Source organism: Rhea americana, unplaced genomic scaffold, assembly GCF_003343005.1.
Source record: "Rhea americana isolate MKP2758 unplaced genomic scaffold, rheAme1 scaffold_112, whole genome shotgun sequence".
Classification (NCBI taxonomy): Eukaryota; Metazoa; Chordata; class Aves; order Rheiformes; family Rheidae; genus Rhea; species Rhea americana.
The window spans coordinates 1,140,673-1,162,451 of NW_028185173.1; the positions used below are offsets into that span (position 1 = coordinate 1,140,673).

The 21,779-nt window shown below is 34.5% G+C and overlaps 1 protein-coding gene across 1 annotated transcript in view; it reads left to right on the top strand.

Annotated features, from left to right (window-relative positions):
* Positions 1–591: 591 nt before the first annotated feature.
* The window catches only part of CRPPA (CDP-L-ribitol pyrophosphorylase A), a 112,419-nt gene continuing 91,231 nt past the window's right edge, over positions 592–21,779 (top strand). Inside the window, exons 1-2 of the mRNA XM_085316349.1 lie at positions 592–867; positions 18,635–18,784. Of these exons, the coding sequence (XP_085172475.1) occupies positions 643–867; positions 18,635–18,784 (375 nt within the window). The 5' untranslated portion in view covers positions 592–642. The remainder of the gene's footprint in view (positions 868–18,634; positions 18,785–21,779) is intronic.

Here is a 21,779-nt window from a genome sequence, read left to right on the forward strand (position 1 = left end):
ACCTTCTGACAACACTCAGGTGTCATAGTTTTGATTCATTAACAATCTATCTCTGCTCATGTCTGCCTTGATGTAGTGATCTTTGTCTCCAGAGTTTTCCTTGGTCTCATTGCTGCCTTGCTCTTATTCACTTGTATGTAGTGTACTAACTACTAGAACTTGATGTGTTCCAGACCCCAGAATTTACCATTTTACTGAAGACTGAATTTAGGAGAAACTAAAGTAGTAGAAGGCATGTGATTGATTTAGAAATTATATTTGAAGCTGATGATGAGGCTGGAATAAGAATTGTTTTAAAGGCTTTCTAAAGGATTATCCGAAGTCTTTATTTCTGCAAACTTTTTTTGGGGGAAAAACTCTAATTACTTTGACATCCATATATTGGTAGAGATCATTTCATGTAGCTCTCCATGTAGTAATAGGTTGGTAATGTGCAAAGGAAATGTAATTACTGGAGAATATTGAGATGCTTTATTTAGCTATCTTGATTTTTTTTCCCTAATATGGATTTCTTTTTCATGCAGATGTTTGTAATTTTATTTTGTCATTCATGTCTACTTTTTCTGTTTCTGTACTATTTCTTCCAGGATAAGTTGGATATCTGACATTATTGTGGTGGTTTCTCCTGAAAATATTGAAACAATGAAGACTATCATTGAGAAATATGGCCACAAAAGAGTTACAGTAGTAAAAGGTGGAATAACTCGTCACCGATCAATTTTTAATGGACTGAAAGTTTTTGCAGAGAGTGAGTTTTCCAAATATCTGCTCCAGAAACCAGAAGTAGTGGTTATCCATGATGCTGTGAGGCCATTTATAGAAGAAGATATTCTGTTAGAAGTGGTTTTGGCTGCTAAAGAACATGGGGTATGTACTGTATAGCCATACGACACTGCAATGTTCTTATGTACTGTACAGGGAAAAAGTGGAATCTCTTGGGATTTGCATTAATGACATTGTGTCAATGAGTTTTTTTTAATAGAATAGATTCAGAACTCTAGTTATTGCCACAGAGGTTTATCAGTAAGATATTAAGTTAATTTGCAATTTGTTAGTCAAAACATAGCTAGCCTAATGATAATCTACTTTCTTTTCTGTGTGGAATTCTCAGCTAATGCTAATGTTTGTTAGTGTTGTATTAATTGTAATCAGAGAAGAGAGCAGAGTTAAGTAAYAAACATCATGTGTGTTCATCTCATACTTGTATGCAAATTCTGAGTGGGTAAGTGGCAAGAGAACTCTGTTAACATCAGATATTTCTAGAACCTTTAAGCATTGCAAACTGCTAGGAAATGAGTTGGAAGCCTCCAGTGTGTGGCTGGGGGTCTCTCTTGTCATCATTGTGTTTGGGGACTTTATACTTTCTTGGGAATATTTATGGAACTGGAGAGATTTCTGAGGAAATAAGTGGTAAGTTTCTGGGAGGAGTGGGTAGAAGTTGCACTGATGTAAATGGGATGGTAGAGTTATTAATGATACTGCCAGCAAGAGGAACTGGTGGAGAAACTGGCTGGTGAGGATGGATAAAGGTACAAGAAATTCAGGACTTAGCCACAGGCTTATTTGTACAATTTGATATATATTTACCTTGTACTTCAGTTCCCCAATAGTAAATGGATAAAATGCTTCCCAACTTCAATGAGATGATTTGAGGTTAAATCCATTAATGATAACAGATTGTTTGGGTGCTAAGAAGCTGGAAAAATCTACTGCTGCTTGTCTTTTTCAGTAAATGAGGTAAACACATCTGTCAATTAACTTATCATTTGCAACTTTTACAGTGAAATAGAGTCTAAAGGATGAATTTTGATATTCCTTAATTCCTTTGKTTTTTTTGTGTACCATCTTTTACACGATTTGATTTTCACAGTAAATATTTAAGGGCTCTCAAACATGTTTGCATTACRCATCTAAACATATATAGCTTCCTAGAAATTGGCCTATACTTTTGTAGGTTGACTTCATTAGAAATGGGAATAAAACAGGAACTATGCTCTGTAGTTTTCAGTGATAGAGCACATTGCTTTCCAGTCACTTGAATTTAAATTCTGTTAGAATCTTGATGAGGTTTCTGACCTTTCTTATTTACCAGGAAATATCTTTCCAGGATTGGTTCTCTGTCAAAAGACTGTAAAATAAATCCGCTTTCTAAATCTGTTTTAAAGGAGAGTCTCTGAGAATAGTAGAAGAGTAGGCTAATTGTGCTGAAGGTGGAGATAACGGTTTTCTGAAAGTGTTTTTGTTTAGATGTCTTTATGGTTTATCAGCCCTTACCCTTGACTTTGTATATTTTAAGTTATTAGTGAGAGCCAGAAAAAGTGACATTTCCTTGGACCTGTTACGATTTTAATGTAATGATTTCCTCCTCTTTTTTTCTTTTAATTAATTGTGTGTAAGTCATAGCACTGTATTTTCAGTAAAACAATAGAGAAGGAAGGCAATCTCTATAGACCTTCTCAAGGCAGTGTACTCACCTGAACTTCCGACTGGTAAACACTTCCTTGTGTAGATCACTTAAGTATCGTTTGATTTTATACAAGTGATCTTACACATTTGTCATAGTTGTCTTTTCCACTATATAATCTCTTTATATTGTGCGTGTGGTATTTAATGGCTCTGGTGGTTTCCTGTGTTGGCTTAGGTCCACTGAATTCRCTGAAACTGGGCCATCAGAGAATTGGACTCCAAAAGCTGTTAGCTACTGATGTTACCTGTCATAGTAGTTGAATTAAGGAACATGAGAAGAACTTCATTTCATGTAACAAGCTAGCATAGCTGCTTGCCAGAGAGAGAGGTGGTTATCTTCACCTGACAGTTGTACAGAATTTTGAGGAACTGAATGAATGGAAAGCCAAGACTTTTTCTCAAAACTAACATGCATGGTTTTGAATATCAGAAAGATTTTGGTGAAGGAGAAGCTATCATCTTTAGTTCTTCATATAGTCAAATTCTTTCTCTATCTAGAGGAGGGTCAATTCTTCAATCTTTCAGTGCAAGAAGTAATTACTTCCTTTTGCATTGTGTAAAAAGGTACAAAACCTGGCAGAAGCATAATATTAAAGCACTAATGTAATAAGAATAATGCTGTATTGTTGTTCATCTGCATACCATATAGCTGGAATAATYATGAGAAACCTGGATGTTCTCTAAAATGGCATTTGATCAAGTAAGTTACTGCATCTTTTGCTGCCAATTGTCAGACAAATAAATTACTTTATTACACTTACTAATCAGTTTGTTATTTGCCTGAAGGAATCTAAATGTGCAACTTATACAGAACTAATAAATTATGCCTTAAATCTTTGAAACATCCCTTGATTATATGAAAATATAACTTTGTAACCAATTAAATTCCATTTATATTTTGTAATTAAAATTACATGTTTCTAGATAAAAATTCTTTATTGCTAGTAAAAGTTGGGAAAAGTGGAAGCTTCAGAAGGCATTAGTCCAAAGCCTCTAGCAATATCTCACTGCCAACATTGCATTTTAAACAACATAACCAGAAGAGTATTTACAGGAATAAAATTCAGAAGGGGGGAGAATCTTGTCACTTTATTTATGTAGGGGAAAAAATGTCACCTATAGTCAGACTCTTTTACTAGTTAAAATATAAACTGTATTTGAAAATACATTTTTTTTTGAGAAAATAGATTGAAATAAAAACTACATTCTTAAAATCAGAAGCTGGATTCTGGGAGTAGTTGAATATTATTAATCTATTTTCATAATTAGCAAGGATCTTAGCAAATCGTACATGCCTATACATATATACTGTACTRTTCAGCCTCATGGACTGTGATTTATGTACACAATCCGTCAAAATAATATCTCCATCTAGAAGAAACCTTCACGTGTCATTCTTGGTATCTCCATCTAGAAGAAAGCTTCAGGTGTCATGCTTGGTCTGTTGTCATCTCTGAGTTTACCCAGACTCAGCGCTGTGATACCAGACTTGCTGTGCTTAAGGGCTGGAACAGGGAACAGGCGCACATGCATACTGTTCTTTAACCCAATCATACAGCAAAATAAAACATTTTATGAATGATTGTGGAGTAGCATAAGCAAAATATGGTGAATGGCAAACCACAACACAATGCTCTGTCTGTACTGAAGATGCAGGAGGACTTGAATGGATAAGWAGTAAGGCTCATCAGGCATGATATACTTAAGCAGTGCTGGAGCAGTTCTACTCACTTGTCTTTCAGTGTTCTTTTAGAAGCAATGACATTTTTGTATTTTCTTGTCCCCTCTGTTGTTRTTGTACTGGAATATTTTACATGTGATCTTTGCCTTCTTTGTTATTATCTAAGACTGGTTTTAGCCAGCTCTAGAGGTTGCCTTCCTTTAATGACCAGTAGCAGACCGTTAATGGTTCATATTTGTACGCTTAGGCCATCTGTGCCTGTATTCTCAAGGTCTCTGCTATCATCCTATGCTTTGTACTTTGCAGGGGCTCCTACTGTCTTGTCAGACACTTGTGCAAAAGCAGAATAAAGAATTGGTTATGTTGTTATCTTGAAGTGATATATATTCCAGTGATGATTAGAGTCCTCTAGTTTAGGAACATCTGACTTATGTCAATGCAAAAACGTGTGTTACTGAGTTTCAGAGGTGTTACACAGAAACATTAGAAGAGAACAACATTTGGAGAACTATGTTGTTGATTATTAAGATCAGAATAGATTCAGTCTTCTAGAACTTGTAAAATTGGAAGRTTTGATAGATTCAGTTGCATTAAGCTTATTTTATTTCCCTTCACTAAGCTTTGGAAACCCCTTAGTATAGAAAATTATGATTCTTTATTTTTGAGAATCATGAGCTAATTGTCTGTATATACACAGTGCAACAAAGGACTTGTATCCAGTCTTCACTGGTAGGAGCCTTTTATCTTATTCCACATAGAGTTGTCCCATCCCAGATAATCCAAAGTATTATATCGTTCTCAATATACTTTCATACCGCACAAGAACAATCTTGTATGTGGTTTAGTTAGTGGTTAAGAGCAGTTTTTTAACTTTCTGTTGAGTGTACGTATACTTTCTGATGTTCAGACACTAACATTGGAACCCAATCCCACTTCATGCTATCATGGATGATAATGATGTGAGATTGCTTCCTTTTTTTTTTCTTTGAGACCTTTTTTAGAAAATACAAGAATGTGTTAAGGAAAACAGTGATTTTTAAAGGTGTAAATTTCTGCTGTCATATGTATAATTATTAGAAGCTGCAATTTATTGCTATAAAAATACTTACTAAAATACATTGTTGATAATCTTTGCTTTTGAAACCAATTCATAGTACTTACTATATAGAGAGACTTGAAATTATTCTGTTAAGGCTGAGCTTCAAATCGAATATGTAGCAGGCTGCTTCAATCTTTCTGGTTTATTCAAGGAAATTCTTGCCTCCTGAAAGATAGAAGTGTGAATGGATGTAATCAATGATTGAAATCAATGCACTTTAAGAAATGGAATGATTAGGATTAGAACACAGAATAATAAACCRTTTTCTAATGTAAGACTCTTAAGTTTGTACTTGCTATTGAATCTCTGTGGACAAGGTTCCTCCATGCAAATAGTCACAAAATTTAAGATTCTTGCTTGAAATCAAAATGACATGTCAGATATTTGAGAGTATCTCTGTGTTATTGAATGAGGTTTCTTTTTTCCTGCTATTTTGGTTTAGAGGGGCAATACATTGTGACCATGTAATTCAGTCATCACTTCCTTGTAGTTTACTCTCCAATACATGCATATGTAGGATCAGAATATTCTYGTTTTCAATCATAGAATCATAGAATTGGTAAGGTTGGAAGGGACCTCTGGAGATCATTTAGCCCAACCCCCTTRTTCAAGCAGGGTCACCTAGAGCATGTTAGACAGGGTTGCAGCACCAAGGACCCCGCTTGCTGAAGCCTGGGCTTGAACCAGGGACCTTTGGATCTTCAGTATAACGTTCTCTGTGTGAAAGGAAAGTGGTCAATACYGGAAACTATTTCAAAACTTGAAACTTAAAACATCTTCAGTCTAAAAGTGGCAAGGCCATCCTAACTTAATGTACAAAAATAATAAATGAAAACATTTGAGGTCTGACTGAAGATTATGAAGAAAACTTTCAGTGGTCACATAACTATTTCCATTTCTTCAAGGTTGATAATATAAACTATTGTCAAAAATACTTAAAACTTCTGAGATATGAGCTTCAAGATCCAATGATGGTTTATTTATCATATTTTTCTGTATTATGTGGTATTAAACTAAGCAATTCAAGCGTTCTTTATAAAGTAATATAAAATGAGAATTAATATACCTCAGCTTAAAGGCTGAATMTTAGGAGTCAGGAATGTTTTCTGGGAAAAGACAACATATTTTTAGGTTAGTGTTTACAAATATTTAACTGCTTATTGCTGCAGTTATATACTAAGCTTGCTGTCCTACCACTGGRGGAGGAAGGGCAGGCAGGTAGGTCTAGTTGGCAGAAATCAATTGATTCTGACTTTACTAACCTTTTAAATCTTGCATCCTGACTCTGCACCTAAAGGTTCTGACTTGCACTGTTTATGATTATGTTCTGACATATACAGAACCTAGTTTACAGTTGTTAAATTTGAGATTTTTAGTAGGTCATTTATTCTTTTGGTTCATGTGTGACCCATGTGTTATCTGTTCCTTCATGTTTGCTACTGGCCATATATCATCTTCATATTTTATTAGTTTAATTATTCACTATTTGTCAACTATTCAACAGTTATCAACTGTTCATCAATCAAATCACTGACAAATTAACATCTTGGCATACTACTTTTGGCAGTCAGTGTAGTTTCTTGCAGATTTAACTTCATTAAAGCACAAAATGCATGGGTCAATCTTCCACATATAAGCAATGAAGTGCTCTTATAGGCAGTCATTGTGGACTCATAGAAGTTTCATAAAATTAATGTTGGCATCTTTGACTGCAAATGATGATACTGTGTCAAAACTTCAGCCATTTGATTTTAATGTGCATATATATTTTTTCAGCTTTTCTTTGTGTAGTTTTGCTGCTCTGCAGAAAACAACCAGACAATAAATTACTATTTCTCTCTACTCCATAGTAATGGATAACTATTGGAAACATCCTGATGTTTCCATGGCTTTAGGCATTATTAATCYCATAGAAAGATAGAACCTTCTCATTCAAGTCTTTAATAATTTTCTCTGTTGAATGGGATCTAATATGTTGTTAGCAAATACTTGAAGTCTTTATCCTCATAAGATGTTGTGTTTGGAGGGTGAAAGCACTGATAAGGAGAGAAAAGACTAATTTCCCACTCTCAATTAGCTGACTTAGATGCATCCTTGCTAATGAACACAATGATTCAACTYAAGTCAAATACATAATCATAGTAACAAATTTAAAATTGAATATGCCTTTCTGCTTTACAACATTTTTGTATTCTACTAACAGGGCTGGAATACTGTGCCTCATAAAACTGTTCAGTCCTTTTTATAAAGATGATTTAATGCATGTTCTTTAGCTTTGGGAAAACTGCATATACAGTAGTTTTTACTCACTTTTGTTTTAGGTAGAATACAGGTATTCTGGAAATACATTTCAAGCATAGCTTACTGTACTTAAGTGTACTGTGTAAACGAAGCTGCTATTGATTTTAGATAAAATCTATATGCCTGGTCTCTTAAAAACAATATGACTAAGGAAAATGAAGCAGCCTTCAGCAAAGATGTATTGTATTTAGTTACTCAACTTTCTCCTTCATGCAGCAGATAAAAAGGATAGTTCCTTAAAAAAAGGCAAGGGYATTCATGATATGTGCTCCGGACTCAGCATCTATCTTGAGAGTCAAAAGCATGAGATGAGGATCCCTGGGAGTGGACGGGGCTCAGATGGTGAGAGCCTGAGTGGGCGATCTCAGCTTATGGAATGGATGTGAGGAGCTGAATCATCTCAACCTCATCTGCCCCTCTCGGTGGGAGTGTGTGCCTGAACAGGAGGGAAGCAGAGACTTACCTGTCTGACTGGAGAGCTGGCCTGTGTGAAGGGAGCAGGGATGTTTTGTGATTACTGAAAAAAACAGACTGGAGCATCTGACAGTAGTAGTGAGATACTGTTCAGTAGATTAACTGTTGCTTGTTTTTAATAGTAGCTTTTATAATTTTTCTATTTGGCTCAAGCTAATATAAAAAAGAGCACAACCAAATGAGAAGTCTGGTAGTGGTGAATTACAGTTACAACCTTAGAGGCCTTTCACAGCTCACTTGAAGTGCAAAGTGAATTTCTGTAAAATTGAACAGAGTGGGAGCTGGAACTTGCACTACATTTTTCCTATAGGAAGAGCAGATTTAGTCTCTGGATAGTTGAAAAGGCATGCCTAATAAGGAACAGAGAAGGAGAAAACAATGGAARTAGTAAATAATTTCTCTGTATTCTTGACTATTGTTTGTGATCAAACACTTGCAGGAGGAATCAGTTCTTTTTTTACTGTGCTCCTTACTGAGGAGACTGGGGAATTACTGTAGAGATGCAAATAATCTGAAATCTAGGGGTCTGTATAGTGGATTGCTGTTCAGATACAAGATRAAAATTATGGCAATCTGATAAGGTGTAAGCTTTTTAATAATGCAATTTTTAATGCAATTAAAGATCAGATGATACCTGTATCATCGTTATCACTTCAGTGGTGTATGTTGTATAGAAGTAACAATTTCTTTAATTGTAGATGCCTTTGTTTGCCTGTTTTAAATGCAAAATGACTTAAAGTTATTCAGCTTACTTTAGCTCATTTTCTTTTATTAATGTTGTCATCCACATGATCTTTCTGACTAAGGATTAGGCTTGAACATCTTCCCTAACTTTTCCTTCCTTCATCAAGAAGAAGCACTAAGAATAAATTTGATTWCTTGCCCTAAAGTGTCCACAACTGCATTTTTGCCAAATCTTTTATCTGAATGGTTGTGCCAAGGAGTATACCTGCCCTGCAGGTGAGGTGAGGCCTCTGAAAGGCAAGTTGGCCTGTTTCATGTGCTGTAATAGCTTACTGGACTTATTCTGTGTTAATCCTCCCATTCCCAGGGATGTAAGTGGACTGCTTTACAGATGGACCAGAATCTACTTTAAAGAGCATGTAGGAATGAATTCAGTAGGTACCAAGTTCATAGGTTTATCAATGTGACTGACTCGAACTCAGATGGTAAGAAATAACGATCCATTTTACAAGGCCGTTGATGGCAGAGAAAGTCTAAGATGATGCTGGTAAAAGATGTCTTGCAATTTTGAATGTAACAGAYTGTGAAGGAAAGAGGATTCGGTGGAAAATTTCCTGCGAAGAAGGGAAACAAGCAGTTCAAACTGTAGTGCCTGTGTTTTAGATTGCTCAGGAATGGGAGGAGGGACTGAGTTTTGAATTAAGACTGTAGTTTTAGATTTGGTCACTTAAATTGTGCACAGATCTCACTGAAGTGCCCCCAAATTTTTTTCTGATTTCTTGCTTCTCAGTCTGTTGTAAACTCTGTTTTATGGTGTGCAGTGGATTAATAGCCAGCATATGATATTGTAGATTTTGTACTAATGTAGTTTAAAAAAAAAAATTTTTTTAATACAACTTCTCAACTGTAGTTGTAATAGTGGTAGTAATTGCAAGGTTTATACTCCCCTGAAAAAAAAAATATTAACTCCTCTTTATATTGCCTCACTGTCATTTGTGGTACAGTGCACCCTCATTGACAGCCATTTGCAATGTTAATCAGTAATTGGAGTAGGAAAGATGGCTCTGTGTTAGATGTGATTCCTTACTTGTTGCTACAARGATATACTGTGCAGTCAAAGTAAAATAATCTTTAAGTTTAAAGGTTAAGTTGATCTTTCATGATTCCTTAATTTTTATAGCAAATATTCTGTTTAACTTTTGCTACCTAGAATTGCAGTAAAGCAATAAAATAAATAATAATAAAAATACAAGAAAATGTAGGTTGTTYATGTTGTCATCTTCTGTTAATTAAATGCAAAAACGAAAAGCGCTGTGTGTGTGTGTTGAAATATTTCTGAAAATAAATGAAGGCTACTGGCCATGTGATTTGCCTCTTTAATATTTATATTGCTTAGGAAGACTGACGTCTACATCTTATAGAATCCACTGTAATTGTATATAACAAAGTACAACTATTGCTGACAATTGAAAGTAGTTTCTGATTTATGAAAGTAATTCATGATACAAGAGCAAGATACAAGAATTGATATTCTTAAGACTTATTTGCTTTTTTGTTTGCTTTTTGGAAGAAAGATCTTTATATTGAGTCTTCACATAAAATATTATATAAATATTGGTTTTGTTTCAATACTATTCTTTGCTTTTTCTCAGTGACTGTGCTTTCTGTTCTTTCGAAATTTTTCTACTTTCACTGTGTTCTTGAGCTTATTTTTAGTACTGCTTGTTGAAAAAGTGCAACCTATGATATGCCTATTTATATGTTCTTTCTCCACCTYGTATTTATAATTTCGGTTGCATATTCCCATCTTCCTGTCTCTTTTCAGGGTAGATTTACATTTTCTTTGAGAAATCTTACTTTTTTTGACAGAATAACATTTGGAATTTAGCATATTGTAGATTAGGTCAAAGCAATATTTACTGACTCTGTAGTGATAAATGCTTTAAATGCATAAAACAAATTACATCGGGGGGGGGAAAAAAAAGAACATGTGCAGTCCTAATTTTTGAGCAACTGTTTTTGCTATCAGCAAACCTCTTTAGTTTGCTCTAGCTAATTGGGGTTCTGACATGTCTTAATGTACATGTACCGTACTCAGCTACTCGGTAATATGTACTGATAAAGATGACCTCATTAGAAGAAAAGCTTTCTTTTTCTTAAACAATATCATAAATATATATTACATTTGTTTAAGGCATCCTGTCTCTTTGAAGTCAGTTCAATGTACAACATAGTGTCAGCTCATTAACATTGGATCAAAGTATGTATTAAATTTCTGATTAAACATCCCGTCTTTTGCAGTTAGGAATAAACACAATTATATCTTCTTCCTTTCTAGTGTTGGTTTAAGATTAACATGTGTCCAATTTTAGTGAGTCCTACTGTTGTTCCTAGCCAGCTGTGTAAACAGACTTCAAGGAAATTAAGGTTTAGCATACAAGCTTTTCTCATAGTCTTCAAAACTCCTTACATATGTTCTAATTATCCCTCTTTTTGTATGTCCGACAATTAAATATTACCTATACATATATATRTGTATGTTATAACATATATATATGTATGTATGTTATAGAAGGCTTGTTTAACATTTCAACCAATGCTGTCCTTGAGCAATTAAAAGCTACCAGTAGAAATATATCAAAATAACTGGAATAACTTGGTGATACCWACCACATTGATAAAATTTTAGTGGGTCTTTCACTCGGGGGAATCAGAGGTGATGTGCCCATATTACTATTAATTTTGATTTTTTTTTTTTTGGCAAAAGTCAAAATAAGGTGATTAAGATTTATTCTTGCTTTTTAAAAATATATAAAAAGGAAAAATCTGGTAGAAAGAAGCCAACCTATTTTTCTTAAAGCCTGGTCTTTGATGGTTGTGCAACCCATGTCTTGGATATGGGTTGTATGTGTTTGTCGGAAAAAGGAATCTTCCCTTGTCCCCACTGCATAAATGCCACACATGTCTGTGCTATGTGGTACAGGCTGGATGTGAGCGTGCAGGAGAGTATGCTGTGCCCTCGACTAGGGCTCTGTGCTTCCACGTGATAATGAAAGTACTTCTACCTTTATTGCGGTCTACCATTGGTATTCTTCAGCGAGTCATCCTGCGTGTCCARTAGTCCTAACTGCATGCCACGTCCAGCCCTACAAGGAAAGAGTGTGCAGCCGAGGTATTGGTTCAAGGAATGTTTTAGATGTGACATTAACCGGAGGAGTTATGGGGACAGGCTTGAGCTGAACCCATGCAGCCAGACTGGTGCTTTGTCCATACAGTAAGCAGAGATGTTCTAGGTGCAGAATGAGGTTATGAGCTCTGTGGACTGAGTCCAGGCTTGTATCAGTTCAGTTTAATAAGATGGGATATTACTGTGAACTACCATGAATTTGCACTGAAGGAACTTTTCTGACTGTTTTATTAAATGAGAATAGTTATGACTTTGTTTTATTAAATATTCTCCATTTCAGGTTTAAAATATAAAAGATTTGAAAAGAATGTGCTCTTAAATATGTGAAATATTTTAATCTTATAATTGAGCATTTCAGTTGTGCTTTGAAGATGTTTTATAAATTTGAAATAAGAAATCTTTCAGTAAAGACAATTCTGCTAACTTAAGTGATAATTACTGAGTGTGGCTGAAGCATGTTGATTACTATAGATATAATTAACTTGGGTGCAAATCCTGAATAAGAAATGCATGTTTCTACCTGTTTCATGCATTACAGATACTGTGTGTGTTTCTGTATTCTTTTTAATTGTAGATGGCTGTGAATGCCTTTTATGGCAAATAGTTTGATATGTGTGAAGAATATTTTCTCTGTGTTAACATATGGAAACAGTCTGATCAAATAAAATGAAAAGTTAATCATAGTCATTCTGAGCTGATCTGCTGGTTCATAGCCAGACCTAATTTCGACTGAAATCCTTAGGAGACAGTAATGTTTGATAATTTATAAATAATCTTTCACCTAATAAAAAAACATTCTAGGACATACTTGTAAATTGTTAGATACCTGGCTTGTTTAAATTAACATACGTTGTTATTAATTTTTACTACAGTTGAACAGATTACTAATGTGGTCCTTGACTTCATAGAAGTCTCAGGTAAATCATTTGTGTATTTACCAAACTCGCTTCTACAAAATTGACTTTAATGGGTTTGCACAATGGATGTATTTGTCTTATTAGCTGTGACTAACCACACAATTTCCAGCATGCAGTTTCAAAGAAGTCAGCTAGTTAGAAATACATTTTCATCGCTTCAAAATCCTGTATATATGTGCAGAAGGCAAGTTTGTTTTTTCTAGGGCAAGGTAAATAAAGCATTTGAGAGTGTTGATTCAGTGCTGTTCTGCTTGTCAGAGTGGAAAACAACTCTTAATTAAAAGAAAGTTAAAATTAATAAATGTGAATATTGAGAAAACATCTAGAAATGAGAATGGGGAAGTTCCTCTAAAGATGACGCTCATAAGCTTTGCATGAATGTTTTTGGTGTCAGATCTATTTCTCCGTATTTTTAAACTTTGAATCTAATACTCTTAAGATGATTGAAATACAAAATGTGATTTATGCTGGTATACAGAGCAGAGGTAGTAAGGTGTATAGAGAAAATGAAATTCGGGAGAGAGAGAAGCTATGAATGGAGCACAGAAGTAATTAAAAAGTAAAAGGAAATCCAACTGGAGGAATGGGAGAGTCTGTACATTTAGGACTAGATTCCATAAAGTTTTAAGGTGATTCCCACCTGCTTGAAGTTAAGTATTGTGAATTGGCCATATAAGTGAACTTTGAGTGTGCATTAGTACTTGGGGTCTTTCTAGGCGATCAAAACCATGGCTACTCAGTATACTAATCTGCAAGATGTGGTTGTCAGAGCTTGTTGCTACACTGTTGTAAAAGAAAGAATTGCAATTATTTTTTATTATTATTTTTTTAAGTGTTCTGTGGCACTGGAATTTGCTTTTCTTCCTAGTCTGTATCATTCACGTTGTTGAACTGTACAGTTTTTTTGTAGTCTTCTGTTTCAAATCAGATTGCCAAAAGGGAACAAATCAGTGATACAGATATGCTGTTTTTTTCATGCTGTTTTGGAGCTTCTGGTTCTTTGATAACTTGTTCTTGGAAGGTTGTATTGTAGACATAGAGTATTGGTCTTAGCTGAAGGCACTTAACCTATCAGGGTTATGTGCAACCTGGAAAAAGGCTTGCTTGTGATATCAGCCCCCTTCCCCCCCCCCCCCCCCCCCCCCAAAAAAAAAAAATCCTTTTCAAATTTTAATGGATTCTGTTTTTCTTTTTTTTTAGTAACATGAGAATTTTCAGTTTTCATGGTTATTCAATATAAATAAGTTATACTGTGTTGTTTTAACCAAGCTATGAGTCTGTCTTCAGGTTTCTGTGGCCTATATATTTTATTTCATATCATAATAAGAGGCATCATCAGCACTGCTTAGGTTTTACTCCTCTTGAGTTGACTGTATTGACKGATCCTAAAACTCAACCTAGTTATTTATTCACTGAATACATGCATCTAAATGATTTCTGTTCAGAGTTAAATGAGAAAAATACCGTGGTGTTTTTCAATACTAAATCTAAAGTCTGGTTTAGTTTTCAGCAGATGGATGAATGATCTCACTTCTGTGAGATACTAGTCTTACAATTTCCATTAACTCCAATGGAAGTGAAAGATTTCAGGACATTTTAAAGTGATTCTARTTCAAAGACAGTGAGTAAAAGCATGTTTTTTCATTCCAGTATTTTGTCTGCAAAAGCAAACTAATTGGTTAATAGTGTTGTTTTTTTTTTTTTAAGTGTCTGTGAAACTAAGAATTATATTTTAAGAACTTACCCACAGGTATTTTTCTATTTTCACAGATTTATTTTTAAAATATACAAAAGCAGGGGAAAGTATACAAATATCCTGTACATACCAGGTTAACCAAAACCTAGTGCTAGAATGTCTTTGAAGTGGAGTGGCTTAGTGGCTATAAAGTGATCGTTTGAGGATATCCAGTTTGATTGTCCACTTAACATTCAAGAAAGGTGTATAATATATTTTGCATATAACTTTGAAAGTAAATGCTTTTGAGATCTGTGTCAAAATGACTAGGAAGTTGAAAATGGGAACTCTAGATATGGAAATTTTAGTATAAGACCAAGACACTTCCTTTAAGCTCATTGAATTAGCCTACCGCAAAATAAAAAACTTAAGTGTAAAAATGATCCAAAAATCCATATTGACATAAACAAGTATTTGTAATTTTAAACGTGCACAAATCTTATTTTTTAAAAAAAAACATGTCTGAACCTCTTGCCTGAAAGCTGAGCCAAATATCTGTACATTCCTAACATAAATAACAAGTCAAAACTTCTTGAATTAGAACAAGTAAAATTCAGATAGCTGATACTCCAGTATATAATCTGTTTGCTAATATGGAAGCAGTTCTGTTGTTATTGAGTTATTGCCAAAAAAAAAAAAGGGGGGGGGGGGGAAGAAATAAAGGAATTCTATGCAGATATTAAAAGAATTGGCATTGTAACTGAATTTTAGGTAGGCTGGTTGGATGATCTTGTTCTTATACTCCATACTCACAAGGGACAAAAATCTCTTCAATTATAGTGATACTCAGCCATAATATTTAGATTTCTGAACTAAGAAATGTAATCTGTAACCCTGTCTTAAGCATCCAAATTCAATGTCCAACTTCACTGGAAGACTGTGAAGAGTGGAATTAATAAACGACTTCACGCTGAGTAGGAAGGACACTTAAGCTAACCAGAATAAGTACAGCAGAATGAACAACACGTTTCCCACTTTGGCATGTAGGGGAGATCAATATTTACAGCTCAATTATTCTGATTTTATGTGCCTAATACTATGTTTATACTGTGAATGAAGATACCATGGGCCAATTTTGGATCCAGAAGCATGCGCAGTGAGGTCTTTGTAGGATTTTAARTTTTCAACTCAGTGATGCATCTTAGCAAGTGGGCTCTGTCTTGCAGCTTTTGGAATATGGAAAACTGTTGCATGGAGTGGGAACTTGCTGGCTTCAGTGAGTATAGAGCTCTTCATTGTGATTTTAAAGTATAGAGCAGTCATGAACTGAGGTCTTTTCAGAGTAAAAGTTGATTCATCATCAAATGACTATTTGTTATGCTGTTGCTGCATACATGGTTAGAAATCCTCTTCCTCATGTGATCTGAAGTGAAGTTGGCCATAAATCTTATTCTTTGAATTAAAAGTTATGTTTCAGTGTCAGGTACAGTCTGAGTGGGCTTATGACAGGAGTCATATCTATGATGTTTAAATGTGTGTTTGTGATGAAAAGCAGGTGCTAAGATAAACTCTGAGCTTGTTACATTGGCCTCAGTTCTGGGGTAATACAGAACTGTAACTGTTTAAAAATGTCATTTGTTAAAATCTAGATGCCTGCCTTGAAACTTTCAATTACTTGAAGTTAATTGGAGGTTTTAAAAAATGACATGTTTGGATTTATTAGAAATTAGATCTTCGTGAATCTTTTAGAAGAGCTAGACCCAGACCAAGCAGATGAGGTTCATTATTGTCACAAAGACGCATGAACTTTTGTTGTGTAATAAACCAGATGTCAAGAAAACAATGTGCTTCAGAGCTCTTTTAAGAATATCATTTTGACTATTTCATTTTTATTTAGGATTGCAGTTTAGTTTTTTGTTCCTCAGAGTGCATGAGTTCACTTGTGAGGTTTAGTTTTGCAAGTCACATTGTATTCTGTTGGCCTGTTTTATGCTTAAAATGTAACATGACATAGTTGTTTAAAAACTGTAATAAAATATTGCCTAAGARCTGAAATAAACTTGCCTGTAATAAAATTGCCTAAACTGTAATAAGATCAGCCTAAGAAATCCTATTTTTCTAACCGTTTTTCTACAATGGTAACAATTTCAAAAAAAAAAAAATCCAATAGGCATTTTTAAAGAGACTTAACTAATTAAAGAAAAGCTGTGACTAGCTTGCTGTTCTGTCTCTTTTCCCATGACCTTCTAATTTTAAAACTTTTTTTGTATGTGACCAATTAGAATATGACGACAGAACAAAATAACATAATCTAAATGCCCAGCAGCTAGGTTGTAGAGGCAATAATCCATATCCTAGAATTGTAGAAAATAGAGGGCAGAGAAGTTGTAGATAACTTACTCTCTGCTTCTACTTATTCTCTTCCTGATAGTACCTCTGCTAAGTTTTACTCCTCTTTTAGTACATTGACCTATTACTAAAATTATAATGATATTTARTTTTGTCAGTTTGTCCTTTCTGTGACGGAAGTCAGATTGATCTTGCCTGGATCAGAGAGGTGGATTAGATGACCTCTTGAGATCCTGTACACTGTTTTTCTGTGATTTCATAGTTCTCGCTGATCTTCCTGACAGAAGCAGGAGAAGATCCGCATTCCTGTGATGTGTTTTGCCTTTGGATGACAAGAGACAGTGTTTTATATAGATAGGTCTTCCCATTTATTAGAAAGAAAAGGAGCCTCTAAGGTTCTGAGAAAGTAGTTCAAGTACACTTCAAGTTCAAATACTATTGAATCTCTTCACCCCTGCCTTGCATGGGTAGCTTAGGCATATCAGAACTCGTTATGCATGAGAAATTCCTCCTTGTTTTATTATTCAATAGTGTRAAAGGGAAAGAGAAGATAACTGCAATTCTTTTTTTAAGAGGGAAGAAAATCTATTTTAGGACTCGCTTTTAATGCCTCATGGCATGGTTATTTGAGGTCAGAAATGACACAAGAAGCAACCTGACTCTCATATACAAGGGCAGGAATTTGCAACAGAAGAAAAATGAGATCAACACTAACATTACTTTTGTGTGATGAAGTAAATGATTTTTTTCTGTAACAACGTTTATTGGATMTCTGAAGATTTTCTGTGGCTGCGAAGAAGGTGTCAATTTGTCACTGGAAGTGGTTTTCTAGGTATACTGATCTAAGATGCTGAATACTTCTGAATATTTTGAAGAGCTTCAATTTTTTTTATTATTATTAAAGATTATAAAGTAATATAGGATAAGCATGCCATTCTCAGTTAGCATTGTTTGAGGAACAGGCTTTTCTACCTGTGACTTGATAAGCAACATTTTACCATTACTTCTTTCTCTTCTTGAATTAGCTTACTGAGAACTTTTATTTCAGTTTCCTTTAGCTTCATTTCAAGTTCGTGTGATCATATAATAAATGACTGGATTTTTTTTGGTATCAAAATGAACCAAAAACCAGCTTGGAAAGATCTATTTCAAAAATGCCGTAGAACTGTGAATGATGATTTCTGTGAACTTTAATACTGTATATTGATGAAATGATCAAAGGCATATGTTTAATTGCTTTTACATCTAAGCAAAACCAAAACTGAAATATYAACCTTTTAATGTATGTATGTGCACAATGCTGCTTGGTATCAAATTCTTTCTGATGTACACTATATTCCTGGTGACTTTGAGTAATTGGGAATGCTCAGTATTTCACAAGGTGAATTCAGCGAAAAAGATTCAGTACTCTGAATCTTTTTTTGTTGCTTATTTTGGAGTAGCTTGACCAAACTGAAATCAGTGAAAGCAGTGGGAATTGTGGATTGTCAACACTGCTCAGAAGTTTTATGTCAATTTTATATCTGAATAGGTCTAGGTCTGTTCTCACAGAAACCACCTAGTATGTGCATAGAAGAAAGCATGAAAAACAGACCTCTCAGATCTGTACATGTATTTGCAATAGATGTGTATGAAGGACTTAAGACTTCTTTTTGTAAATTGTCTTTCTGTATGTACTTATACAGTCTTCCTAAAGATAAGTAGATGACCAATTTTAAAATTCTGATTTTTGTGACTACAGCTCTCTGGTATGCATTAATGTTAATAAAAGCTCAATGATGCTCTTTATGTATTTTGACAGGCAGCAGGAGCAATTCGTCCTCTAGTTTCTACTGTTGTTGCTTCTTCTGCTGATGGCTGTTTAGACCACTCATTGGAAAGGGCTAGGTATAGAGCAAGTGAAATGCCTCAGGCTTTCTTGTTTGATATAATCTACCAGGCATACCAACAGGTAAGCTTTTGAGTTTTCTGAAAAGATTTTTCATTCATTTACTGTTAGTTAANAAAAAAAAAAAAAAAAAAAAAAAAAACTTTAGTTCTCTTCTTTCAAAAATAGAGATTCAACATCCATTTCAGATCATATTCAGATCATATTGAATTGAATGTGTATTGTTTCTCTGTAGTCTTTTAGTGACAGTGCTTTATCACTGTCACCTATTCAAAATTTTCCATTATCAAACTGCCAGATATAAATGTGACAATTTKGGGGTTTTAGATGATGAGCAGAATTATTGTTCATGCCTAATGGAAAATGCTGAAATGTATATTTTGAATATTGAGTCACATTTCATGCTGATTCTATTGTGGCAAATGAATTCACATCACCCAGAGGGTCTAGTCTTCAAAACATRCTTATATATTTTATAAATGCATCCCACTTCTCACAGCTTTAATTTACTGCTCTCTTTAATTAAAATAATACTGTGAAGATAATTAAGGGTTTAAAAATACATTTTAAAAATATTTGTAGTAACTTATATTATTTTTCTTGCTTTCTCTGCTTGCATTCATTGTAATTTCTGCCTTTTATATCTTTTCCTATAACACACTTAATTTCTTCTTTTCACTTCATATGAAAATGAGTCATGGAGAAATTCTCTGCTTAACTCGCTTTGATTTTTATTGCACATTCAGTAGAATATTTAAACAATGATAATATGCTTAAAGTATTGTTGATTTGGAATATCTCAAGTAAAGAGTTTTGAATGAAAATTATGATAATAGCATATAATATTGTGGTGAGACACAGGCCATTCTAAAATATTGAAATGATATTTACTTGACACATCCAGGTAAGTAAATTTAATATTTCATATTGTATGTTTTTCAGTAAATGATTGTATTGCACATACTTTGACTGAATATATTTACAAAGTCTCTCTGTTAATTCCCATTTTTTATAATATAGTGCTTTAACAACATCTTTAAAAAAAAAAAAAAAAAAAAGAAGTAGTAGTAGTAGTAGTCTAGTTATCCCTGACTGTTTTGCCTTTATTCCTTCTGATGACTGCTTTCATTTGCCCCACCCTGCATTCACAGTTTACTGGAAGCACTCCAGGCTTTTTGTCTCAGCTTTCTACTTCCTTTTCATTCATCACCTTGTGGAAATTGTCTGTCCTGAAGGTATCTTCCAGGCTGACTAGAAGCAGAGCATTTCTTTATTTGGAAGGAATTATTTTTCACTGCATATTAATGCTGACAGTCATGCTTCCCATCAGTGTTTCATTTCTAGAGTAAACAAGCCCAAATTACTGATATCTACCTTCAGAAAGGGCATAGCTTAGAAGTTACCAACAACAGAACAAATGTCTGGACTGCCACTGAAGAAGAAATGATTACCTTCTTGTTCAGCAGTTGTTTTACTTTCAAATGTTGGCACAAATTACATGTCATACCCTTCATGCTTTATATCTGAACTTATTCTCAGATGATGATGATGATGAAGGATTGTTTAAGATGAAGAGCTACTCAACTAATCRGAATAACTCCAGTCTGATGGGGTTTTGCTTCTGATGGGAGGCAAGGGAATGTTGGTGCAATGCTGTCACAGTTGATAGTGGAACTGATAGTCTCTGATAGCTGCTGATAACTGAGTATAGTGGGCATGTGTGTGCCAATGGCACCATGTAGGTGCATAGAACCTATCTTAAGAGGTAACAGTTACTGTTTATGCAACAGTTTTTTGCTTGTTGATATGCATCTGTTTTGTTAAATTACATGTTTATGTGTTGTTTCTGGGGGAAAATATATATTTTTTTTTTCTTACTGTGTTTATTGTTAGTTTGCAGATAYAGTACAGCTGGCAAATATTTAAAAAGCTTTGTCCCTCAATTCCTTGCTCAAAAGGCAACTGTRTTTGCAGTCCCTGTGCTCCACTGAAGGCTGATTACTCTCTTCTCACATGTGCATTCTATCAGTGTCTGTCTTTCTCTCTGTCTCTCTCTATCTCTCCTTTTTTTTTTTTTCCCCTTCCCTCATATGCCTACTCYTTCAAAAGCAAGCCACCAAAGCTATTAGCAAGTTACTAAGGCTATGGTTCCTTGTCCCTAGTTCCCTTTGCCTTGGCTAAATTCTGGTCATTTGAATGCTCTGTGCCTTGGAGCTCTGGGAAGGGTAACTCTTTGCTAAACCTCTCAGCTCATATTGTTTGCTGATTATTTATGTTTCAATGGTGCCTAGCTGTCCAAGTCAAGGATTAAAACCCTATTGTTCTGGGAACTGWACAAATAAATAACAAAAGATAGATAATCGTTGTCCTGAAAAACTTAGTCAAGCTACTGTAGSAAAAATTTTGTAGGAATGAATGCAGCTCAGGATGCTTCATAAATRTTAATATACCCATAATTAGTTCCCACAACAACCTTGTAAGGTAGGTAAGTATCTTTTTACAGGTAAACAAAAAGAGATAAGATRCTTTTGTTAGTCATGTTACAAGTCATTTGCAGAACTGTGAATGGAATTCAGTTCCCCTGACATGGCTTGTGATCATGATCTCACTTCTGTGTAGTTTACACAGTTGTGATGTTTCTGCAGCAACATTGAGGGGGAAAAACAGTGGTCAAAGATGCATTCCTTAGGCAGAAATTGTCCATTTGAATTTTTGCTTCAGATATCACAGACTTTTTAGTTGCATTGAGAATAATGTGGAATACTACTTTTACAAGTCTCTGCTTAAATGTATCGTCTACTGTGAATAGGTTAGACTTTACTTCCAATCCTAATGCTCTTAATGTATGTTCTTTTTAATAAATAAATGATCTCTGGGTGTTTTGACCACTGTATTAAGATACTAGTTTTGTTTTTCTTCTCTGGCATCAATCTGAGCAGAGCAGGACTAGTTTTTCTTCCACTTTATTACTAGCTTGAGTGTATTTAGACATGGAAAGTAAAAGGTAAACCCTATTAATGATCCTTTCATATCTTTTTTTTTTTCCTTTCTTCAATTA